General features: G+C 40.0%; 2 protein-coding genes across 26 annotated transcripts in view; one reads left to right on the top strand and one right to left on the bottom strand.

The window, feature by feature from the left end:
- NCOA3 (nuclear receptor coactivator 3) overlaps positions 1-1,045 on the top strand; it is an 81,608-nt gene extending 80,563 nt beyond the window's left edge. For all 16 annotated transcript variants that reach the window (XM_054217950.1, XM_054217947.1, XM_054217943.1 and 13 more), the window contains one exon: positions 99-1,045. In XM_054217950.1, coding sequence (XP_054073925.1) covers positions 99-110 — 12 coding nt within the window. In that variant the 3' untranslated portion in view covers positions 111-1,045. The remainder of the gene's footprint in view (positions 1-98) is intronic.
- Positions 1,046-1,184: 139 nt separating this feature from the next.
- The window catches only part of SULF2 (sulfatase 2), a 167,594-nt gene continuing 142,471 nt past the window's right edge, over positions 1,185-26,307 (bottom strand). For 9 of the 10 annotated variants that reach the window (XM_054217960.1, XM_054217963.1, XM_054217964.1 and 6 more), the window contains 11 exons: positions 22,174-22,381; positions 15,631-15,874; positions 13,728-13,824; positions 12,434-12,528; positions 9,839-9,898; positions 9,220-9,389; positions 8,577-8,719; positions 8,233-8,356; positions 7,208-7,238; positions 6,857-6,913; positions 1,185-5,797 (listed from right to left, as the gene is read on the bottom strand). In XM_054217960.1, coding sequence (XP_054073935.1) covers positions 5,767-5,797; positions 6,857-6,913; positions 7,208-7,238; positions 8,233-8,356; positions 8,577-8,719; positions 9,220-9,389; positions 9,839-9,898; positions 12,434-12,528; positions 13,728-13,824; positions 15,631-15,874; positions 22,174-22,381 — 1,260 coding nt within the window. In that variant the 3' untranslated portion in view covers positions 1,185-5,766. The remainder of the gene's footprint in view (positions 5,798-6,856; positions 6,914-7,207; positions 7,239-8,232; positions 8,357-8,576; positions 8,720-9,219; positions 9,390-9,838; positions 9,899-12,433; positions 12,529-13,727; positions 13,825-15,630; positions 15,875-22,173; positions 22,382-26,307) is intronic. The other variant, XM_054217969.1, reaches the window with a different exon arrangement.

The raw sequence follows: 26,307 nt of genomic DNA, 5'->3' as shown, positions 1-26,307 counted from the left end.
TCAGTACTTTCCTCTTCAAAATGCAGTACGTAGACCAGTCTTTTCAGCAAAGGTCTTTTTTATTTTCTCTGATGATTATTTCTTCTTTTCTTTAACAGAAATACTGCTGACACCTAGAACCATATCTTCAAACAAGAATGTGCTGTATTAATGATGCACTAGTATTATAAAGGAAAGCTACGCATTCTTCACGGCAACTAGTACTGGCCTTACGGAAATAAGTGATTTTTCCTGTTAATCACCATGATGTCCTAAGTTACTTCATTCAGAGGGAAAAGCAAACAACAAAAACCCAACAAAAAACATTTTAGTAGAAGCAGTCTCTGTATTACTGTATATTGTGGTGTACAAAAAAGGTCATAAATATTTTTGGCGCTCCGCCTCTAGAAATGTGACGTTGGCAATGGCGTGTTAGTAGATATGATGGGTAGACTCCTGGTGTACCTTATCAATTTACTGTAGCTATCCAAAGCCCTTTAACTACAGGCAGACAAAAGTGCCTGGAGAAGTCACGGTGATAAGAATTTTCTGATTTCTCTAGTAAGAATATCTGACAGAGAATGTAGTTCCTAGCCTTGACTATTTTATATTAATTCCTGAATATAAATGCTGCTTTTAATCTCTTACCCCCAAGAGTCAGGATTTCCCAAGCGAAGTAGCAGTGCAAAATGAATTGGCACATACTAGTCCAAAATCCTGTCCATTGAAGCCAAGGGGTAAAAAGAGAGCATAATAAATTTAAGTTATTTAAACACAATTGTGACTAATATTTACATATTGATGTGCAGCTGAGTGCACTTTATAAAAGACTATATAACGGATTAATGCAATATCTTTGATAAGGACTTAATATGAAGGTAGGGTGTACTCATGTTCCTTCTCAAACACAATCTCTTAAGAATTATTTGAAAAGACTGCATAATGTAATGTTTTCTGTGTGTGGAAATTAGAGCAATAATCTTTCATCTTTTTTGAAAATAACTTCAGAAAACTCAAGGCAAGGCACTGCAGTCTGATTCAGAATTTTGCAGTCTTTTTGTGAATTTTGTAAATATGGTCTTTAAGATAATGTATTATATATATGACTTTTGTAGGTCACTAACTCATTTTTGCAGAGTTTGTGAAGCTAAATATTTAACAAAATTGATTTCTGTAAACTCAGTGTAGTTGAGGTCCAAATAGAATTTTTTTTTTATTATTATTAAATTTAATGACTTTGAAGCTGGGTGACTTTGGCCCACATCTTTCTCTACTTTGGTCTTCAACACTTCATTTATTTTTACATCTTAAACACATAGCTTTTTATAAAAAAACCAGTTGTTAAATGCTTTCTCCACCTGTGAGCACTTTGTTACATTTCTTTTTTTACATGAGGCAATTTGACAAAAAGGCTCTGCATTGTAAGGTGTTACGACTTGTCACGACTGTCCTGTCTTTCTATAATATGTTGCCTTTTCAGTTGATGAATCTGGATTGTGTCTTTTTTGGTCAATTTTAACAAACTCTAAATGTTCTTCAAAAATGTTTGTCTGTTGCAAAATGTTTGTTGTTACATGACATCCAGAAACCTTTAAGGATATTAAGCCACACTTTTAACCAAATGTCTGCACCTCATTGGATTGTTCTAATAGTAATGAATGTATTTTCTAAGCAGGTTTCTTTCATATCAGTATTTAAGTCTGGTTACAAATTTATTCATATTATTTGCTCGTTAGGTGATTTCCCCCCCTCTATTTTGGTTCCTTGAAATGAAGATCCCTTTGCAGTTTTTCCAGTTTCAGGCAGTTACAGGAGTCAAACCTCTCAACTTCCATACGGGACGACCCAGAAATGTTTAAGATGTGTGGTGCTTTTGTTCTGTTGTTCACTGTGTAATGGAAAACTGACTTCTCCCAAGTGAGTAACGAAAAAAATAATCTGTGTTCTTGATTGCTTCTTCTTGGTACTGTCAGCAAGAGGTGGTTTTATTGTTCAGAATATTCAGTGATCTTCCATTTTAATAGACATAACTTAACTTTAGCTAGAAATATTCTCAAGAAGTTTAGCCTTAGCATACAGCCAGTTATGTTCCAAAGGGAATACAGATTCAATCGATCTACTTTAGGCAATCCCGGCTCTGCAATTAGTACCGAGTGTGTAGACCCGGTGATAGTATTTATTTGAAACCTTCAGTCCAATTCATGTGTGTTTTTTAATGCAAAACTTTTAAAAGCCTAAGGAACTTTTATCTTCTTTTTTATTTCTTAGAACATCTCTATTTGTTGAGTAAGTTGAAAATGAAGTTGAAAGGCAACAATCCCTTGCTTTTTATATCAAATCAGAGTAGAACAATCTTTATATTTTGTAGTTGTTCATTATATTGATGGAAACTACAAACCCTGATGGCTTTCATTAGGTGAGCTCTTAGACTATGTACTACTTTACTTTATACATCGTGTCCTTTTAATTTTTTTTAAATGAGTGATTCTATTTATACATCTGTGTATAACTGGTACCTGGCTGCTGTTACAAAGGGTCGTCATTTTCTCATCTGTGTTTAGAATGTTGGAGTTTTCCAGTACCTACTTTTTTGCTGAATCCAAAGATTTTTAGTTTAAACTTGATTAAGGGAGGGGGGAATTTTTAAAATGCATCGATGACATCTTTCTGGGCAGCACTGATACTAAATACTACATCTTGTTTGAAAATCTTACCTGCTGCAGTCAGTAAAACTGACCTTGAAATTTGTTGATGTTTAATATCTCCAGCAATTCTGTTTTGGTTCTCCAGCAGCAGATTTTTCTGAATGTTTTTAAAAAGACCACCTGTGTAACATTTTTCACCAGTAAGAGAACAATTAGTGAGTGCAACCACCTCTGATCACTGCTGCATAGTGAGCGTTGTTTTGCTACATGGCCCTGTTACTCTCTTGATCACAGAAACCATGTTTTTGTAAAATTCATACATAGTATTTTTTTCCAATCTTGGCCTAAAATACTGCTTTTAAAGTTAGAAAATCAGGACCATTTTTCAGTCATAAGACAAAACTGTTCGAATGTTGTACCAATTAGCACACATTTTATTTTAGAATTTATGTGCAGACTACCAGATGACAGAATGATACAGCAAGTATGAAACCATGTAATTCTGAGAGCAATATTTTAAAAAATTCTCAGGAGAAGGCATACAGTATTGAGAATTGCATTTAAGTTTAGTTTACATTAAGTATTGCTTGAAATATCTGTATCTTTATGTCGCAGAACAGAAAAATCATGGGGACTGATTTATAAAAGAGTTGGTTGTAAGGTATTACTGCTCTTCTGATTTTTGTGTTTGGATGTTAATAATAATGTAAATAAAGGTTTCTATTTAAAATCAGAACTTGGTGACACAGTGTATTAGCTGTCTGATACTTTGAGGCTGATAACTGTATCCTGGAAAGGTCAGAGAAAAGCGGGTGCTGTTACTGAGGAAAGCTACGTAGAGCAAATGCTTTAAATTTTTTCTTAGCTGGCTGTAAAAGCGAAGGGAGTAACAGCTGAGACCTTCCACCTCTGAAACCCAGTTAGCAACTGAAGTTGCATTGACACTGAGGGGAATTTCTGTCTTTTGCAACTTCAGTAGTGGTCTTCAGCACAGCTGAAAGGAGAAGAGGTCGGAGCTTTCCCCATAACTTGGCAACAACCTACCTTTTATAAATAACAGCTGCTTCTTGTGTCACACACAAATCCTGCAGCTCAACGGTTTGTATAAAGGGACATGCTGACTTCTCAGGCTTCTCACTGGTATGCCGCAGCAGCAGAGCCACTGGCCACGCAGGATTCTGATAGTCACGCCCCGGCCCTGTCAGAGACTATAGGCTGAACACAAAACAAAGGTAAGTGCAAATTTTTTAAATCTAATTAACCTAGTATTCTTTCTGCGTCCTCCTTGGGAATGGTAGGCAGCTAATGCCTTTCCCTGTAAAGCAGCAAAAATATGTTTCTATCAGTGAGTTTAAATTTAGTATATTTTTTACTTATTTGTATTGATCCAGATCTCATCTAGCAGATGTTTCTTTCATAACGCATGACATCTGTAACAGGTTATAAACAAACTCTATGGCTTGATTAAGATAGACAATCATATATTACTTCCATAATTTAAAAAAAACCTGCAAGAAAATTCTGGGAATTGTATTTGACTTATTCGTGTGTGATACAAATACAAGCTCAAGCCTAGTTTTACTATACAGCACGTACAATGAAAGCCCCCACTGCCACTTTTTCCCTCGGTTCTAAAGTAGAAGCTGTTCAAGTACATTTCTCAAGTAGGGGGGGTGCTACCAGAGACCTATATCCCTTGTGAAGTAATTCCTTGAATTTCCTAACGTGCGAAACCAAGAAGGGTAGCGAAATAAGTTCCGTGATGTATTTTCCCACTGTGTTTCTAGAAGTGCAAGTTAAGTTTTTGTTATGAAAAAAAGTACCTCTTAGTTAAGAGAGAAGGCCACAGTTGGTGGGGTCTGTCACGTGAGCTCCCTCCTGCATCTGCCTTTCAAACAGGTAGCAGATTAACGTGAAAAAAATTATAAATACAAATATCACTGCTAGTGCCTGTACTACAATGTATTTAATAATGTCTTTATGAAAATACTCAAATCAGCTCTGTACACTGTGCTTCCTTTGTAAAACGATGGGTTTTTTCCCCTTAAAAGCCTTTAAACAGTAACTGTCATTCAGAACGTCTACTTTTTTGTAGACTGATCTATAGCTAGATTATTCTTTATTGGCTACAAGTATTGAACTTCTTGGAGCTGCCTTTTTTAAAATAAAAGCAAAAGTTACACTACTAAGCAAATACTGCTGTCTCAAAGGAATTGTTTTGGTTTTGAACATACAATATAATATTACCACATAAAAAAACTTCATACAAATCTGATTTCATTAAAATTTAAGATGTACATTTACTGAAAGTTTTCAGTACTTTTAAAAATGGATAAACATTGTAACATTTTGAGAAATGGTGTGTGGGCATTCCACTCTTTTTATTAACAAAATTCTTCACAACCTGAAGGAATTCATTTTCAAACAGTATATTGATCAATATTTACACAACTCCTCCAAAAATCTGGCGTCCTGTTAGTCAAGATTTTCCCTAATTTTCCTAGAGGTGTCAAGTGGATGGACAAATACACGTGGAACTAAAACGTATCCTCAGAGGAAATTTGAGGAGTATGATGGTGTTGAGAATATTCAATGCTGCTCGCTTCACTTCCTCAATCTCTTAAAAGTTCTTTTCCACCATTACCTTTACCTCAGTTAGAAGCAAAAGCGTCCATCTTTTCTCAGTCTTGCTTTAGAGTTATACTTGGCTTTGAAGTTGAACTGAAGAAAGATTCAAGTTTCCTTCTGCTGTCCATGTGTACACTTTGCCCGCTGGGGCTGGGAATCCTTTTTGGGCTGTGGCTGTGTTTCCTCCTCCGTCAGTCCCTGGGTCCGTGTTAGTGGTGTCGTCTTGAAGTAAAATGTCTTGTGAAGCAGGTGAGGTATAATCCAAAGCAAAAGCAGGTACAACAGTGGATTTCAGAGACCTGTATTTCTGACAGCCTTTCCCACAATTTCACTGCTTCTATTTAATTCACTCACCAGTGCAAACATTCTATCTATTTCAGCCTCAAAGTTTATCCAGTCCTGCAGGCTAATATTACAATTCTTTCTGAAGTCATACACGTTTTCTTTTAGTCTGTACATGGATTCAAGTCCTGGCCAGTTTGGGTCCTCATGGAGGTGCGGCGGTCAGGGGAGGTTAGCCCTCCCATCCTTCCCACAGTTGTCCTCTTTAAAATAAAACAAACAGGATTTAGTGTATAACATTCTAGTAGGAAGTAGTCAGAAATACATTTTTCATGGTTCCATGCAGGGAGAAACAACTGAAACACTGTGGACCACCTATAAATATATACAGCAGGTGTCTCACAGAAACAATCCAACTATATTTGAAACTTCAACCTGTACAAAACTTGTAGCTCATTAATTCTAGCTACGTTTTGGTTCTAAAGCCAGTAAAATATTACCATTAAATAAGCAAATCCTCTTGGGGGAGTTGCGAATGCTAGACCCTGCCTGTTACAGTACTTGCACGTACTTTTTCACTGCAGAATTTGAGAGCCCCTTAGGATTTTTAATGAGTCTCCACCCTCTGTTTTAGGGGAGCCACAGAGACAGCGACTGGCACGGCAAAGGTAACCATTTCTCATGCCTTTAAATTTGTATCTCACCTTGGGGCTCTGGCAAGTTGTTGAGAACTGAATATCATCTTCGAGTTTTAAAGGGCAGTTAGGTAAGCAAAAAGCAATCTTAGATAAAACAAAATGTACAGATCTGTCTTGTAGTAGTCTACTTGCTGTTCTAACTTGCTTTCTTTGCTCACAGCACATGAGGCTGTGGTTGGATAAATGGCAAGAAAATGCGCGATACTCTCTCTACTCTGAGAAACTACAGTCAGTTTTGTTCTTTCTGGATGGAGTGAGAGGCCACTAGGGGTAGCTGCTACGAGTTTAAATTTAGCCCAAACCAATATAATCGTCTCTAACTTTTAATGGCAGTTAATCATAATTGGTTTTTTCAACTGAGCATCCACCTCTGCTCAAGTTTGAAACTGCCTTGACCTTAATGCTCCTAGAGTCCCAGAAAACATAGACCAAGCAGTTTTGGCCAGCAGTGGTTGTCTAATCACGGCAGTATCTCATTTCTTGCCTAATTTAGAGGACTTCCTACTTAAGCGTTCCATGAGAATAGATGATGATGTTAAAAAAGGTGCTGCATGCAAAAAGAGAAGCGAAGGAAATAAAGCTAAGTAAAAGCTTAATGCTTTTTGTGAACTGCTCCCAACTCACAGTGACTTGGCAGATGATGGTCTCTTCACATCTGGCCACTTTCGACGCTGAAACTGCCTAATTTTCAAGCAGCAAAAGGAGAAAAAAGTTAACCATCACCAAGAAAACCACCAGCACTACAATCTGAAAGATGAGGAAGGAGGAGAGGTTAGCCTGAATTTTGACTAAAATATTAGAACATGCTGTAACATTGAAATAGAAATAGCTCCAGTGTTTCAAAGTAACTGGCATGGAAAGAGCTTGCAAATGCCATTCCAGGCAGCGTCTGTCCACGTGGCTCCTAATCCCACACTCCTTTAGCAGGAAGGTAATACTTAAGAATAATAATTTAACTATTTTTTGAAAATGTACCTGTACTGCTCGTAGCTGCCATCTTTAAGTCCTAGATGAGGAAAAATGAACAATGTTACTAACCATTGCCTGCAACAGAATAAGGTATCAGGTAAGGCACAATTTAAAAAAAGACCTAAGAGTATTAAAAGATGAATGTGTATTGCCACATATGTTAACTGGAGCTGTTATTTCCGTATTTAATCCCTTATTCTAGGTAAAATTGGTTGTAAATTGGGATAGATACCTCTCAAACTTTTCTACCAATGTCCTTTAGTGGTGTATTTAAATATACAGAACTTTTGATTTCAAAATGTCCGGCTCTGTGTGGTGCGTGTACTAGGATGCAAAATAGTATTTTGGGCTTTGGTGGACTCAGGTAGGTCACAGTATTTTTGGGGTGGGGGTCTTCAAGCTCTAAAGGCTATTATTTTTTTTAAATAGCATTTCTTATGTCAACTTAAGGGGTTATGTATAGGTTATATAAGGGGTTATACTAAGGGGTACAGGAAATGCAATTTAAAAAGAAGAAATACAAGTAACTGCACCTTTTGGTTTGCTATCAAACATTTAAAAAAAAAAAAAAAAGAAAGATCACAAGCAGTAGAAAAAGCAGATCCATTGAGTAGACCCAAAGCAAATTTAAGGGATAAGAAACAATGAAACCAACCTAGAACAAAAGTAAAGGCCCATTTTGCTGTTTGGAATTTAACTGCAGAGTTACACGTGCACACCTTCTGGTAGCATAATGCGGCCCTTCTTAGACGTGCTGTTATTTCCCAACTGCCTTGCAGTAACACAGGTAAGGGAATCTCAGCACCTCAGCAATACTCCTCCCCACACGATTTAAGTATCACTCGTCATTTAAGAAACATAACAGAAACGGAACAAATACAAATATTTGAGCATGCAGCCATCAGCCTCAGCAGGACAGGACTAGCATAACTGAGTACTAACATCCTTCTGCCTGATACAAGTTTCATAATGGTAAGAACAAGCCCCGTCTCCTCTGGGGAGTTTCTGAGTGCAACAGAAGAGGCACTTACCCAGATCCATGTTCCTAGTTCTCGGATTGCATTGTTTATACCCTTTGCAGCTTCTTAGTTCCATCAGCTGGACGTGAAGTTGATTGAGAACGTCTCTATCTAGTGTATTCACTGCATTAATTAGCTGCAACAAACAGGGGTTCTTATTAGTAACCATTGCTCTGTAGTTTGGTAACTGTCATATATGGAATACACGTGGTTTATTTGTAACAGGAAAGAAGCCAAATCACAGTATGTTCAATGATTTTGGCCTTATCTACATCCTGCACCAATACTGTGCTACTTCAATTTATCATCAATGAGGAACAACGATGCATTTCTAGAGCAGTTCTACGATCAGGTACCTGATACGGATCGGTATTGAGGTCAAAATACTCCAAGAATCCAGTAGCAAATTCACAAAACAGGAAGTTGTGGGTCTCGTTGATTGTCCTCAAACACCAGTACGTGTTGTTGTTGGCACTGGTACAGGCACAGAAAGGGCCCACTGCAAATCAAAGAGTTACAAAGACACAAGCTACACGCTGCTGTCTTTGGGCACTGGTTATTGCTTCTCGTTTATGGTATTACTTTATTCATAGACAGTTACTGTCTCCGACCCCTGAGCTCTAAAGCCGAGAATGTCTGCCAGCATCAGCTGCTCGTTCTATGCATACCTAACCACACGGCACGGCCAACTGAAGCAACATCTTGGCTAGTGGCTTTCCCTGTCTTCTCTGGTTGGGAACCATTCCAGATGTGAGATACGATACATAATTGTACTGTACGTGAGATCTGTAGGTTTTTACTTGCAGTTGGTTTTGGTTTTCGCTTCCTTGCCTGTTGTGCAAGGATAATGCCAACGCTGAAACAGAGACTATTTAGTAGGAGGAAGGCTGCGTAGCTTTGGCTGCGTAACTAATCATATCTTCATAACGCATGATCCTGATAACTTCTAGGAACCAGCCCAGCCTCCACCCGCCTACCCATTACTTAGAGTGTCCTTACGTGTCCACAGGGGAGCAGTTTGCCAGTGCTGGTTGTCGTGGGTGAAGCAGGTCAGACCAGGCATGCTGCACGTGTCGTTGTTTTTGATTCTCTTAAGCAGTTTGCGCAGTTTCTTCTTCCGTCTTTGCTCTCGAAGCAGCCAGAGCCTGTCCTTCTCCTGTAGGGCTTTCCTGCACACACGAAACATTAGGGTCATGTGGACTCTGTTATACTTGAACACACCTAAAAAAAATTAAGTAGCTAATAAAATAAGCTGCTTTGAGGGAAAGAAATAACAGGTATTTTTTAAACAAATGGCTTCTCTTCCAGATGTCTCTGGATATAACTCTTTGCAATTCAATGTCACTGAAAAAAACCCCAGAACAACCAAAGGAGCCAGAGGGGCTTATAGGCTCGGCTGAAGCCTGTCACGTGGTGTTTCCCAAACCAGGAACCTTCTCTCAAATTTACAAGCATTTCCACATGGGCTTGGTTACTTGCCCAGGTGTCTGTGTGTTTATTCTTTTTAATACAGGAGAAATGAAATACTGCTACTTTTCCTTAGTTTGTAACTGGTGTGCACGAACCAAACGTTGGCGTCTTTGCATTTCCTCTTTCAAAGGAACAGGCCTTCACTTACTTGAAAGGATGAAGACTGGAACCCTTGTGCCTCAGCTTGCTCTTGTGTTTTGCATGGTAACTAGAAAATAAAACCAGCATTATTGTTGAATAATAGAAAGACAATTGCTCCTGTTCATACCACACTTTCATACTGGATTTGGAGCAGCTTTAATCCAGTGTAATTTCTCCCTTCAATTTATGCATTGGTTACGTGGTGAATACAAAGCAGCGTGGCCAGACTGGCAAGTCTCTCCTTAGCTCACTCGTGTATAGTGACATCTGGTGCTTTAACACCGTATTGCAATATTTAGCCACAGATTATTCCAGCTGCAATTTTCAATTTTAGTTGTCATCGGTTCTTGTTTCTGTACATGGGGCAGATACAATGAATAGACTTATAATTCAATTACAATATTTCTTCAACTGAATATTCACTAATTTGCTTAGATGATAAGATGAAAGCATATACCACCTTCCTGTTATTTTCCTCCTGAATGAAAGAATTTAAATACCAGTTGTACTTGTAGGGTTGGGGTTTTTTCTCCATTGTTACTAGCTAGAAGTTCCAGGAAAGCTTAACCGAGCTGCACAGAGCTGTCCCAGCGACACCAGGGCCTCGTGTCCTGAGACAGGGCGGGTGTAAGCAGAGACACACACTCTTGCTGGGTGGCTTCTACTGGTTTGGCTCTGATCTTACAAGATTTTGCAGAAATTTTCTTTCTGTGTAGTTTGCAAAGTTAATAACAGACAAAACAGCCTTAGTCAATGGCAGTATTTTCTGACTGATAAAGTTCATTACACTACCCACGCAAATCAGCAAAGACAAACTGAGTTCAATAAATGTTATTTTCTAAACAGTACATCTAAATTCAGTTAGTTGTCAGACTAAAATTCCCTTCAAAACAAAACAAATCTCTTAAATTATTAATGCTACTGGGAGCTTTAATAAATTTAATCCTTGTAGCATATTTACAAAATAAGACCGTTAAAGAACTATCTATCTACAGTCAATTTTTTTATCTTGCACAGACACTGGGGATTTCATTAACTAATCCTAAATGCTAAATCCTAATTCAATGCAATTCTGCAAACAAACATAAGTCAGATGATTAACTTCATTGATTTCAGTTGGATTATTCATCTTAATAATGCTATGCACAAACATAAGTGCTTCCTCCATTGGGCCTGAAAAATGTAACATTCTTTACATTTACTATAAAATATTCATTATAAAAATACCTTCATCTTTACAGTATATATTAAACAAACTCAGTTGTTAACATCAGTTTTGATAGAGGTGGATTATAAGACAATATAAACTTTTGGGGGATTTGCCATTTAGAATGATTCTGATTTAATTTTAAACACCTTTTGCCGTGGGTTCCCCGCAGGGGTTGGTGTAACCCAAGAAACTGATCTCCATATTTTAGTGTTCTGGTGCTGAAGTTCGGTTGCAGGATACACTGGGTACCTCGTGTCTGTAAACTAGGGTATGTTACACCTCCAAGGATTTAAGCCTTATGCTCAAAATCTCATTCCATTATGCCCCCGAGACACAGAAGTATTGTCCATACCTTCTCATAGAGGCTACTTTGGTAAAGCTCCTTTAGCCCCAGATAAAAGCTCGGCTGCCCTGTGGTTACCAGCACGCTGAAGTACAGCTTTTTTGTGATACCTGTGTCGCTGCTGCCACCTGGCTCACAGCAGCCTCAGCGACTGCTCTGTGACCACCATTATCAGGAGAAAGCTGCTCCTGGTTTCTTTCTGCGCAGCTTCCCTAGGGGCAAGTTCTGTTTAGGTGAACATTTGATTTTGAAAGATTCTCTGCTGGGCTTACTTGCAGAACGAGAGCTTCAGGTGTGCTTGAACCTTCCTTCCATGCAACCACTGGGCACTGGGCAAATATCTGGCTAGATGAGAGAGCAACTATGCAGAGACCTTGGCGCATAATCGCTATTTTAGTATTACCTGTTGCACTTAAAATTCACAAGCCATCTGCACTAGGGAAAAAAAATGACCTGGTGCACTAATGCAGTGGTGGTTACAAAAATACGGTTACTCTGCACCAACTGTTAAATTCCTGCTTCTCCCAGCTGGCATAGCTGCTAAACATCGCAGTGATTGCAGCCTAGGAGAGAAATACATCCAGCCTTGAAGAAACTGAATGGGAAGAAATTCTCTCATCTCCCTACCCTGTTATTCCATATGCTTTACACACTATTCTTTTAAAAACAGATTTGTTTAACACTGTACCACGCTGACAATTTGCCCTTGTGGAAAGCAAGTTTTCAGAAACAAGCCTACAGTTTAAAATATTAATCTCTGGTATCTAATAGCAGCATCTTCAGTACAAGAGCATAACTAACTGGTTTATAAGCCATGTTACACATCCTCTTACATCGTCACCACTTGACACAGAGGCAATTAAACTCCTGTCTGGCATAAGAAGGGCCTTGTGCTTGTGCAGCAGTCCAGCTCCCCCAGAAGGCGCTGTACAAGCGTGCGGTGAGTAGGCAGACGCTTAAAAACACAGATTGTGATTCTCTCCTGTCAAGACATAAATCAGCTACATTTGCACACTACAAACAATCACTCTGAAGTACACAAGAAATACCTTATCTTGTTACAATCGCACTCTTCAGGTCGCTTCTTCTTCAGATGACCTCTCACCTCCCTCAGGTTTTTTATTTTGTTTTGCAAAGTTTCAATCTAAACAAAGTAAAGAGAAAAGCAGCAAGGCTCTGTCATTTTGCATGGCAGTCTTCAGCAACGTCTGGCCACATGGGATATGGATTAGCAGTTAATTGTGCCACCCACATGGTTTATTTTTAACTGCCTATTTTTTCTCTTCCAGTAAATGAAAGTACTGCTTTTGTTCCGTCTAGCTCACACACGGCATGGCCCATTCCCACTCAGATGGGCATTACAGGCTTCTACCTTGGTTCTTTCCACAGCAGAAAAACCAAAGCAATTCAGTGTGAACAACAAAGTCACTGCAAAACTACCATTAGACATCAGTGGCCATCAGGCTGGTGGAAGCACATGGCAGCGTTCAAGAAAAATACACAAAGAATCCAGCCCTGTGACCCTAAATAGGAACACAACAGCACAGAATGGAGCTCTCCTTTCCTGTGGCACTCCATATAGCCTGCATGCACTGACGAAAAAAGAATTGTAAGAGCATGGTGATATTGAAATTGCCCTTTCGCAAACCTAGCAGAGCTGGTAAGTTTTTCAGTGTCTATCTGCCTCGCTACGTACCAAATCTGTACCATAAAAGGGGGGCCAACAAGTTCTTACGTAGGACTGTGCTGTGAATTCATGTAATTTGGTAAGAGATTCCAGGAGGTCCTTTCTCTATGCGTCTCTTTGGCATTTGTTCCACCATTATCTCCAGGTTCTTCATATACACAAGCCTAAGGAAAAGGAATTCAATTCCAAAGTGCAAGGGTTAAACACAAGCAAGCAAAATAAATAATTCTAGAAGCACTGAAACTAATGAAGCTCACTTTTCCTTGGGCTTGTGTTTGACAGCTGAAGGCCTCTTTTTGAGAGGTACACTGGGAAGCAGGGCTAATCAGATGTGAAAAAGATCCAGCTGAAATTTTTCCCAGGATGGGGACACTTTATAAGTCTCTCATTTATCTCTTAAGGCGTATGATATTTCTCAGCTGTCCCTTCCGTTGCAGTTCTCCACTCAGCATCTTGTCTTCACAAACTTGTAATAACTTAATTATCTCTGAAATATCTATTCTGAAATCAGCCATCAAGTTCAAAAGGTTCCAGGGAGGGACACAGATACCCAGAGGCAGTCAGACACAAACACAAGTCAGCACGATCCTACCAGCTCACAGAAAAACTGTGTTAAAAACACCCACTGAAAACGCGTGACTGGTAACATCACTGACCTCGTGGTCAATGTGAAGTTTATGGTCCTTCCAAGCTTGCAGTGACCGGTACAGGTCTGTGTCACACTGAACGGTGTCATTCTCCAGGATATAGCATCTGGGCATGGGAAAGCAAACAATGTTTGTCAGAGTGGATACACATGCGCAGAGCAAGGCAAACAGCTGGTTTTAATACCACAACTCCAGGACAGATGAGAAGCCAGACTGGAAGTGACAGGCAGAATTCAAAAAAACAATGTTCACTCAAGAGAAGCAGCGTGTGCTGTGAGCCGGGAAAGAAGTTTGGATTTGAGCTGCCGTGGAAATTTTTCAGAAGCAGAAAAATTCAAGGAGAATATTCCTATCAAGCAGAACCTGTTGACTGCTTAATTTCTATATGCAAATCGTGCTGCACAGAATTCTTGCTTATTCATTAGGCTGTCTACATAAATAATCTCTACTAACTAGCAAGCACAGAAAGCATTACTCAGAAGCAATTTCCCAATGCATAATTAAGTGATACAGGGACAGGGGAAAGGATAAAGTACTTTATATGATGTATTACTACACCATAAAGAAAAGGGTGGAAAAAACCCCAAAACACAAAGAAATTCTGCTGCTTTCTACAAAAGGGATAAAATTTTTCAAAGGTATCTCCCTGACTGCAAAGGCAAAATACTCTCTGACAATTTTAAGTGCTTATGTTTCACAACTTCTAATGCAATCCAGGTTTTAGAATTCTTTCAAAAACAAATGCTTGACAGATTTACCTGAGAAGTTTAGTAGGGGTCAACGAATACCACACAGTCATTTTTGAATGCTTGTTTAAATTAAAGCTGAGTATTTTAAATACTTCTTTATTTTCTTTTAACCACGTCATGCGTGTTGTCCCCCTGCCTTCTTTTCTGCAAGTGTTCTTGGGGACTCCTTAGGAATTATGCACAACCTTCCTGACAGTTCCTTGTACAGATTTGGGATTCACCCAGTAAGGCAGCAAAAATCAATTTAATTTGTTCCAGAAAAAAAAGCACAAATAGTGCTTTATGGGTCCTGAACATTCATAAGAGCTGGGGTAAGAGGGCACAATTCTCTGATGTCAGCCTGGCTACGTTTCCTCCTATTAGCAAGTCTCTAACCCTGTAAACAGGAGTCAAATGGAAACGACAGATTTCAGGAGCAGCTAACCGGCTCGTGTGTGTTCACATGAGCTAGTCATTAAACAATTTAATGCATGTAATCAATAACGATTGGTGGATTTCCTGATAATTCACAAGCGGAAATGGTGACTAAACTAATTAAGTACAGTTGAAGATACATCATCAGTCCCCAGACCTGCACAGAGGAAAAGATTTTTAGCTATTAGAGCGCCCAGACAATTCCCTCACCTCTCTTAATATGTTCCATTTCCCAATGCTCCTGGTCCATCCAACTTCATTCATAACACAGATTTCCCTTTCCTAGCACTGGCTACAGAAAGCTCTGAGAGGCTGCTTCCTCCCTCAGGGCTGATTTGGAGTACGACATGAAACCAGGTCACACTCCAATTAGAGCCCTGGGTCTTCAGCCAGGCCAGGTCACCCGCGGCACACTGACATTTCCATGGGGGCAGCCTGATTTCAGACAGGTGTACACGCAACTCCTGCAAACAGCTTTGCTGGTCCTCACTGGAAACATGCCCTGATCGGTGATTGCTGCCTCCAAAGTACAGAAGACACAAAAGCACTGCTGTAGTTCTTCAGTAGCTTCGTGCCCCTCTGTACATGACAAAATTGAAACAAAACCAAAAGCTGTTGTACAGATGAGAAAAAGAATTTTAGTGAAGCCAGACTGGGTATCCAAATGGGACACAATACGCTTGTCACAAGTTATGCAAAGCAGCCACTTAAGCAGCAAAAGCTTTTAGAAACATACCACACGCACTCACCTGTGAGTCACTTTTATTAGGTTAGGGGCTGTATACTCTGCAATGCCACCAGTGCCACTGTATTCCCCCACGTCTTTGTCTTCCTCCTCACGAAGAAGAGCCCTCTGCATCTTGTGCCGCTTGGTGATGTTTCTTGGTAAGACAGGTTGGTAGCCATCCTCTAACCCCAAGTTATACACGGCTCCATCCAGCTCAACAGACACAGAACGGATCGAGCGGTTGCGGACGTAGCTTGGTTTGTATTCTGCACGGAAAAGGAAGCGAAAGGATTAAGAGGGGGAGAAACAGCGTGTTACAACTGGTCCTCTTTGTGGGTCTTGGGGAACAAAAACAACCAGCCCATACTGTGGCATTTGGAATTAACTGGATGACAAATGGTCTTTGTTGCAGCTGTCCTGAGAGCTGCTGCTTCTTACCTTTAGCATGGATAGATGGATACCTTAAGGCATAAGAGGGAGGGCAGATGTAATGGAAATGCACACGGATGGCAGAGGGGAAAGAAAATTGTCCAATACCATTTTAAGAGCAAACAGCTCTTCAAAGAGACTTTGCTTGTCCACCCAGGAGTCACTAGATGGCAGTAAGACCTTAAAAACTAACCATGACAGTTCAAGACAGCAAGGTCATCCTTACCGACTGTTTCTCTACTGTTTTCCATTGTCTACCGTACAATGCTCCAGCGCTAGGGCTCCTGCAACCCTTCCCTGAAGTTGTCCCCAGTGTTCAGTCTGAGCCTCTTCTCAATTCTTTGCTCTTTCTTCAAGGTAAGATGCTTGATTTTTTTCGGGAGGGATTAATATCTGAATTTTTACCTTTATCCACATCTAATTCTTTTCTTTGCAATTATTTTCCTGATGTGCAGATCAGTCGGTGAGTTTCTACACGAAGCACCACCCTCCAGTGCTCTGCACTCCATCAGGCTTTGCTTCTGCATTTGCAGCCCAAAGGCAAAGCAAAACATTTGCTACGAATTGCCACTACACAGTAGGAGATTCTCATTGATCTTTTCACCATTACTGCTTTCCAAAGTTCTCTGTCCTGGCACAAATCCCCAGAGCTCCTCTTGTTTGGTCTGGAATGGCACAAATATATCACAGTTATGGAGTCTAAATCCATAACTAAACTTCCCTACTGTATGATGGGGTCCACCTCAGACTATATTTCCTGCTCACTGACAACAACTGCCAAGAGTCACTCATTATATTAGGCACAATCACCTCATTCCTTGAGAAAAAAGTACAATCTAAGTACCACGGCCTCTCTTCTCCTCCCTGTCCAGTGCCCGAGTCTTTGCTCTGTATATGAGGCTTGGAGTCATCTAAGACAATCCTGGAAAAACTGAGTCTCTTGGCTCCGGTCACCTCTCCTTCACCCAGAGCTGAAACACACAGCACATCTCACAAGAAGGAGACTTCCTTCTGTGATCTGATAAGGTGAGAACTCAACCAATGTGCCAATCCCAGGCTCCACAGAAAAGCCAACTTTCTCTATGGGATAATCTCCCCGGCCAAACAAGCAGGGAAAAAAGAAGGAATGGGAGGTAGAAAAACCCAAATTGACAACAGAAATGCTCATATCACTTGGCATGTTTTGGCATTAACACAGCCTGACTTTTTTCAAGAAGCTTTAGATTAATTCCAAATGGATCGCAAAAGTCTCAAAAAGCCATTTTGCAGACTCTGAGAAGAGAAACAAACATCTCCTCCCACCTGAAACCAGTCCAAGCACTATATTCTTGTCAGCACCACACACAGAAAGTGGAATACCAGCTGGATTGTCTGGCTTTGCACACTTCCCACCTGTGGTTCAAAGTTTATTGCTGATATTAAGCCAGGTGAGTCACTGCCGAAGGGAGAAAAAAAAACAAACACCAAAAGACCAACCCTATTTTAGGCACCCATTCAGGAAACGTTTGACTAAATGAGAAGGAAACTCCCATCGTTTCAGAAGTAGGAGGAAGTTCCAAAAAGCTACACCCTAACAATTACATTCAAAGTATAAACTCCCATTTCTTTAATTGTTCTCTCATTTCATCTTGTTAAGCTCAGCCAACTAACAATTTACCTTCCTTCCAAGTCTAATATGCCAATCCAAATCCAGCATGTTGGACTCGGCAGATAGCTGCAGGGAACTGTCGTCTACACACGTCCCTGAAGAATTAGAAGCAGGAGTTACTCCTCCCTCGCAGCCAAACTAACCCAGCCTTACAATGAACAAATTGGTCTGGAGAGAGACAGCTCATGAAGGACTTGTATCACTTCATCACAACGTGCTCTTTGCAGTGCTGACTCAGCGCTGGGATTTGTATCAAACTCCATTATTTTCAGAGGAAGTGGTTAAAATATTTTAGACGATCAATATTCATCCGTGCTGTGCTCTCCCACCTGCAAAGTGCACTGCAGGCATAAATACCAACGTCTAATTACTTATTAGTCGATCCTCCCCCAGCTTTAAGCTTTACTCTCCAATTAATTTACCTGTGTACAAAACCCACAAAGTAGATCTACGGCTATTAAATATTTATCCCAAAACACCTACCCTCCCTTTTTCAAGTTATTAAACTGTGGCTTTGGTAAGCTCTATGAGCCCCGATGCTTCTCTTCCTTTGGTCTTACAGCAGCCAGCCGTCATATAGATAGTACTGCTGAAAAGCTGCAGCCTCAGAATTGAGTCTGGAAATGGAGTCTGGAGAAATGTAAGCCCAAGAAAGCCAACTCCGTTTCAGTGTGCCACTCATGCAGCCGAGTCTCCTTGCAGCACTTGAGAAGCACGCTTGTCTTCGCTGCAGCCTGAAAGGAAGGACACCGCTCTGGTCCAGCCTTCCCCAGACAGTCTAGAGACTCAAACACACATGATTTTTTAAAACTCTTTCTTGGTAGCATCTCAGGTTTCAACACTGTCTAGTGAAAGCATGAACTCCAGTATCCAAAATTATTATTCAGCTGAATACAGTGAGGCAATGTTGTATTGTAAAACCATAAACTTCCTATCTGACATAAACATGCCCAGCCTTTGGGTTTATATTTAACTCTCCTCACATCCCTGTCACCCAAGCCTTACTACTTATTTTGCAGCCGCCAAATTCATGATTTAACACAGAGGTAATTTGTAAATGACAGTTCTCTCAGGGATAACTGAGAAGATTGTAACCAACTATAAGTACTGCACGGCAACTTCCGCAAAGCAGGAGCGTGAGCGCTCGGCAGGAACACTGCAGAACACCGAGAACTCTTGGTCTTCCCTGTTGACACTGACTCTCCATAGGTGTTTTGGATCTCATGTATTTTCCAGTATCACAATGACGACAGAATAAGCCAGTATGCAAGGATTCTGCTTCCACACTTTTCACGGGAAAAACAGCCACCACTAACCTCAGGAATTCCTGCTTGACATTTCCCAATAATGTCTGTATATTTTCCAGGATTTTCTAGAGAATAAGCATTTTTTTTCCTACAAGACCAAAGTAAAATTAAGCACTTTGAAGTCAATTATTTAAAAATATCTCAATTGTCTAGAAATATGGATAAAGGTTGAGAGCTGTTTTTTCTTGGGCATTAGGTACCTAGGGATTTCTGGAAAACTTATTTTGAATCTGTGCCCTCAGATACGTCCAAGAGGAAAAAAACCCAACAGAAAAAACTTTCTTACATCCAGTTTCTCACAACTGCCATTAAAAATTACACTTCAAATGCATTATCTTTAAAGTAGCTCGTGTTCAGGTTTGGGGTTTTTTCGTTTGTTTGTTTTGTTTTGTTTTTTTTAATAACAAAGGAGGTAATTTTGCTCCAGCATTAAGATTACCTCAAAAGAAAAACAAATGACATGAAAATTGGAATAAAAATGCCCTTTGCACACACTTCCGTTTGTTGTTTACAAATCTGTGTGGCCCATCATCATTTCTCTACGTGCAGCTTAATAACTCCTTTAATCACGTGCACTTGTTCATCACAGGAGGAGGAGATCAAATCCACAGCGAGAGAAACAGAACAGACCACAACACAGCCAAACATTTTAAGAGCTCACAATTACTTTAAACTTTCTTCCTACTGCAAAGCTCTGTTTAATCTTTCTTATAAAAATAAAAACATACTAAAGAAAATAAAGGGGACACAGAACTGCAAATATTCCTGACACACAAATCCAGATATACCAAATATTAATGTTTATGCATTTCTAGCATCTAAAGGCTTTGCAGGCGAGTTGTTTATTTGTACATGGCCCAAATAGCACGTACATGACAAGACCCGATTTTGCAACTGAATTTACTCAATTTTGAAACATTTTTGCCTGCTAAATGCACTGGTGCACATGACAACGGGTCTAGACCACGCCTACTTTAGAAAGTAATTATTTTATCAAAACATTTGGTGCTCCAGCCCCTTTATCAGCAATTTAATCTGGTCTTTTAGACCACATGTTCTTACCGCACATGACCAGTTTTAATCTTTCTGAAAGACCAATCCTCATACCCCCCTTAGAGTTTGCAACACACTTGGTGCATCTCAGAATCAGGGCATCCAATTTAGTTTTCTGCAAATGACGGTAGATTAGAATCCATCAAATCTGCTCTCTGCAAATCCATCTCTACTGTGCATGATAGAAGGGAGTGATCAGGGTATTTCCTTCAAAACTGCACCCTTGCTGTGAACTAAAACGTTAATGTGGATGTGACCCTCATCCGGTTTGAAATTCTATTTTCGATTTAGCTACTGTTCAATCTGACGAATAGTGTTCACTAGCATTCAAGTAGTGCTGCAGCATGATCCCATGCACTCATCAAATTCTGAGTAGCAGACCCCAAAGATGCCCTCAGAACTAGGCAACCCAGCACCGACTGCACTTTATCCCGAGTCTCATGAAACAGGTTGTAAAAATCCAAATACACCTCATCAGTATTCAGGTCACCCTGTTACCATTCACAATGCAGTGAGACAGGTTTCTAGGTAAGCTGTTTAGAAAACCCTTGGTGTGTTACCTCAACTTGCATTGCTTTGTGCTCATTTGCGTTCAGTGTGTGATTTATTAGATAAGAGCACGTGAAAGAATAGCCAACACCAAATCAAAGAGTCTACGTCAATAGGTCCAAGCTAACCTCTTCCTGTATGGCACACCCTGGATGTGGGCAGAGGGAAAAACAAAGCATCTGTGGAGTCAATTAGTTCACTCAAGACACAAGCAATGGGAACGTGATTGGCAAGATTCTACCTTCTGTGCTAAAGTTTATGCCTTACGGTTCAACGAGGCAAGTGAGCCAAAGGCGACAGGAAAAACTCTGTCTCTCCTGAGCAGAACATGGGGAAAACACCACCACCCTGATCCCTCTGCCAGAGGGAGCAACCTTCACTTTTTTTGCCTCAATCTCCTTCATAAACTAAAGGTAATTATACACTTAACCACCTCGTCTGGATGTTGTGAAAATTAGTTAATGTTTAGGTAGCACGACACAGATGAAAAGTACTTAAGTAAGTGTTAAGTATTATCAGATAGCATTATGTTGCCCTCACTTAAATTGTTTTCCTCTTCTCATTTAAGTGCCTTCGATCTACTCCTGTTATTTGACTCCCCGTGACTGAACTTTCTTCTGTGTGACTTCAGGGGGGAAAAAAAAAAAAAAAAAAAAAAGGAAATTGAACTGCAAGTTCTAGTGTTATTTAAAGATTATCTGCTGTGCCACATATTTAAACAGCAAGTATAGTTGAGTAATTTCATCCTGGAACCAATAATTTTTTTCAACTAAAAATTAGCTTAGTAGGTACTAATCAGCTTGCAAGGCAAATATAATGGGAGAAAATCAATTTAAACTCTCTGTTTGAAGCTTGTGCCAGGTCATTATACAGAAAGACTAATCTGCTAAATAATTAAGGCTCTGTATTTGTGGAGTGAGACGAAAGAAACATTACAAGTGAATAATAATTCCGTGCTGCCGTTTGCCTCTTTAATCTATAATTAGACTATGTACTTCAAATATAGATGTTAGTCTGACTAAGGTTTAATACAGAGCAAGAGGAATGGGCTTTCTGAAACAGCACCTGATCTGTGCCAAGGAAACTAGAAACAGAGTCATCCCCTTTGGACATAATCTCTTGTTAAAAGTCAGCCTTGTCTCTGCTGACTGAGCACAAGGAAAGGATTTTAGAAGCAAGCAGCTTCTGTAACAAAGCACACGCATCCTTATTAAAAATAAATTACTGCAGTAACGGCTCCAAGCATGTACTGAAAACTGGAGTATTTGCTGTAAAACACTACTGTTAGTGTTTCATGGCCTATGTAAGGACATGCTACTTGCCACTTCAGTGTACATACTGCAGTTTTGAAAGACATAAATATAGAACCCTATTTTGGATTAAAATATTCCTCTTCCTACAGAGACATTTTCAAATCTGATTGTCCAATATGAGGCACACTGTTTCATAGCCAGATACACAGTAAATATGCTGACAGAATTCAATGCTCACGAAAATCAGAACAATTATTTGTGTTAGTGAACAAACTCATAACAGCCTTCTCTAAGGCAGGGACAGAAGATACAATGGGTTCGCTTACTTTTCTTGGAGAATAGTTTCTTTCTCCGTCCGACATGGCTCAGCTTGTATTCATTCTCCTCACAATTGCAGTCTTCACTATTCCTGTTGTAATACTTGGGCAAAATATTGGAGGCGCTTTTGCTGTTGCCTGCAGCTGCCAAGTTCGCCATTCCCTTGCACTTGTGTAGCTTGAGCTTTCCACTGGCATCTTCCACACACTGCCATTTCTGGAAGAAAAATTTGGTCATTAAAACTCTGTCCCAACTGTGCTTTGTCTGATGGCCAGCTCCAGCGATCTATCAGAGATTCCTTGTTGTAGTAAACTGGGGCTCATCTATCACCTACTACCAAAACAGAGTTTTTGTAGTCCCATTTCCAGACAAAACAGGAACTCTTCCGAACGCTCTTGGCATTTGTTTCTGATTTTGTTTCTTGGAGGCAAAACAATGTGAATTTCTTAACAAATCAATACTACAGCTAAAAAACGTGGAGGTGACAAATGACGACTTCCAGAAGTGTAATTGTGGCATAAACCAAGGACATTCAAACCTTTATCCACAAGTTTGAAAAGAATCCTTGCCTACTAGCAAGTATGTTTGTCAGGCTGGCAGGAATCTATGCCACTATTACACCATTAAAACAGCACCAAACTCCAGGCCTGCATATAATCTCAGCCCCATCCCATACTCTACAAGAAGGGAAAATACTTTTCAGGGGAGTCTGCTTCTCTTTCCTAGTTCAAATGCCTGATGGTGGGATGACTTTATCCAAGTTGTAGATTCCTTTACTGTAAAGATCTGGTCTGAGCTGGTTATCAAGACTCGTTCTACAGTCAAAGAGGAGTAACGGTCACTACCAGGGTATAATTCACTTCATCCTAAAGCGGCCATGTAGCAGAGATAAGAAAAAGGATTGCTCTATAGAAGCACATGTTTCTCTTCACTGACCTTTAGAAGGGTTGGTATGGCTGGATCAGCTACGGAAGTCTGTAGTTCCATGAGTTTATCTCCATCTTTAGTATTTCTTTTAATAGCTTTTCCCATTCAACACCCTTGGGCTTAAAAAGCAATGGTGAGTTGCACTGGATGCCTGTGAAGTGAGAATCTCCTCCCTCTTCCACTCAAACTAGAGAAAATCTCATCTCTAATCTCCAACTCCTTCTGTTACACAAACCCCAAAGTAACTTGCTTACAGCTCCCTTTGTGCTGCTGTCAGAGCTGTGCCGAGGGCAAGGGAGTTTAGCCACCTTCAATCTGGCACAGAAGTTTTACCGACTTCCCAGATACATCATGAAGTAATTTCACCTACTCCCTTATTTACCAACACACTATTAGCTTCAGAGCTGGGCTTCGAGATAAATAAAAAAACCTCACAGTAGCAGCTGGTAGTGTTTTAAGTAGAGAGTCTTGGAAACACTTCAGCTTTTTGCTGACTCTTGAAAGGCATTCCTCTTTTTCCCTATTACAAAATCCTAAATCTGCGCCTCCAGGACTCGCTGGAATATTGAGAATTTTCCAAATAAAAGAACAGAAGGAAAAACAGCAACAGCTCCCAAGTGAGATGACATTTTACAGCAGCCTGCAGCTCTACGAGGGAGATTCAGTCACTTCCATTCCCAGAGAGCTGTGCCCAGGCTAGGACAACAAAGCCCAAATTCTCCATTGAAATTCACTCCACTGTTTGCATGACAGCAAAGTAAGAAAACAGTATCACTGAACTGGCTAGTTACAGTGGATTTATTTATGTCCACGGGAGATCCTCTCATTGAAAACTATCAGTGTTTTATGGTGTGTCTGCTTATTTCCTCAGACAATTGGATACTAAGTCTCCTGAGCTATAATTACTTCTTAGGTGCAGAGGTGGTGTCCAGCCTCTGGTACAACCCAAGCCTTGCGCTGATGCAGATAAGCCCGGCTTAACTTTCAGCACAAGGAATCACAGAAACTCAATGAGAGATACTGACAATAAGACATTTGAATCAGACACCTTTGCATGACTGTCTGCATCCGTGAAGCTGGACACATTTACCTAGATGAGATGTAGAACAAATTAACCTTTTGAAGAATAAAGTGCTGAGTCATTTTTTTTATAAATGCTAACATTGATTGATGCACAGACTGAGGTTTGAAGTAAAAGTTATTTTACTAGAATAAGCAACAGTTTCTTTTGCAATGAAAAAAGATGTAAAAGTATTTGTTGCTGTTTCCCATTTCAATTCATCTGGATCTTATTTTTGAAAATATATGAAGAAACTGCATTTTCTGCTCAGTAGAGCTCTATGCTGTAGGTGTCTAATACATGAAAAATGAAGATTCAACAGAGGGCAAGTTAAATGCCATGATGAGAACTACTGTAAATAAGTGCTCTGATGCGTAGCCCAAAAAATATTTTTTTTTTATTTCTTTCATCTCCTGTCAAGAAAGTGATGCTCATTTTTCCCCTCCAGGTGAACTGGAAAAAATCCTTTAATTTTTGGTGCAGTTTAAATCTTTCCAAGGCATCTGTATGCTACAGTGAAAACATCTTAAAGGCTTTGCTGGAAGGGCACACTGTATGCATTAACAGGCCCACTGCCGAATGACTGCAGTGCAGAGCTACGTAAATGACTTTAGAAGCAAACGTTGAACACATGTGGAGAAAAAAAAAACATCCCCAAAAAACACCCAAATCCCAAGCTTTTGCTTTTTTTTACCCCTGAAACAGATATGGGCATGTGTGTGAACGTGTCTGGGATTCAACAACTTACCCTTGGTCTGCTCGCAAGTACAAACACAAATTCTCTAGGTCAATATCACAGCTATATTAGTTGCAGTCATTTCCACAGGATGCTTTCAAACTTAGGGATAAAGAGCAGTAATTTCAAGGGACCTGTGAAAATCCCTGCTTGACATTCAAGAAGCTCTGAACACTGAATTCTGGCATCTTAAATTGGTTTCTAGCACACAGCACACCATCATGCAGAAACCTGTGTCAACCCCTGGAAGCAACTAAAATATTTTACAAGAGATAATGACTTAAATAATTAAAACCTTATATGAAGAACTCCAGAGTGCCCCAGAGATACTTTGGCTCACAGTTACAAATGATAACCATCCAGCAGCAAAACATAATTACATATAAATAGTGAATTAACTCAACCAGTCCAGAAAACAAAATGCTCTTAGTTCACACCACTTGCCCTCAACTTTTCAGGTCTTTTCTTCATTAAGCCAAAAGATGTGTTCCTAATTCAAGTTCTATAGATCATAATATCTCACAAGAGCTAAGTCCCGAAACCGAGGGCAGTTAAACACAAATGAAAAGTCCGTGGAAAACGCAGACTCCCCCACAATCTTCTTCCCAGCTCATATCAAAACGCCAAAGGAAGAACCTGTCTTTCCTCCTGTAAAGTCTTGCAGAACAGCTACTCAAGCCATCAAATAAATGGCTTTTGCAATATGTCCTGAAGTCCATCAAGCTCACGTTGTGCAAAACTTTCCAGACACCTCATTTAATCATTAAAGCTGTTCCAGCTGGAAATTTCCCACCATCTTCAGGCAGGCCAAGTTAGCTGCTGTGCTTGTGCTTTCTGCCACCTACTGTGCTGGGCTTGTTCTAACACTTCTGCTCCATCCTCTACCCTGCCTCCCGCTGCACAGCACATGCTACTCAGTTATTTGTGTGCAAGGCAGAAGAGTGCCGGCTTTAGTTTAATGGAGAAATTAGTGCTACTGAACAGAAATCTTGTACAAAGGTACACCACAAAGGTAAAGAGAAGACAGTTTGTAACATATATTCTCCCCTCCAGACCAAACTACCTGCTATATAGATATATACATATATATATATATATCAGCAAGAGTAAATTAGGACTTCAATATCTATGAAACATGAATCTTAACAGCAGCAGCTGTAGACTGAACAGATGCCCTGTTTCCCTCCAGTAACACTATTCACCTTGAACATGCAAATGACCCCTTTCCAGAAAAAGACATGTTGTATTTTTCTGTGTGTCAAAACCCCATTATTTCCTTCACAGTCTCCATCACCATCAAGTGTTTTTTGCATTATTGTGCATCAATGTCTTCTTACTACTACAGCAATCACAGATGTTAATTCAAAGTCATTACTTGAGGCCCCAATCAGAAACAAATAGCCATGACCTTCCCTGTAG

Source organism: Rissa tridactyla, chromosome 12, assembly GCF_028500815.1.
Source record: "Rissa tridactyla isolate bRisTri1 chromosome 12, bRisTri1.patW.cur.20221130, whole genome shotgun sequence".
Taxonomy (NCBI): domain Eukaryota; kingdom Metazoa; phylum Chordata; class Aves; order Charadriiformes; family Laridae; genus Rissa; species Rissa tridactyla.
The sequence above is the reverse complement of the archived record's forward strand: the minus strand, read 5'-3'. Positions and strand labels throughout refer to the sequence as shown.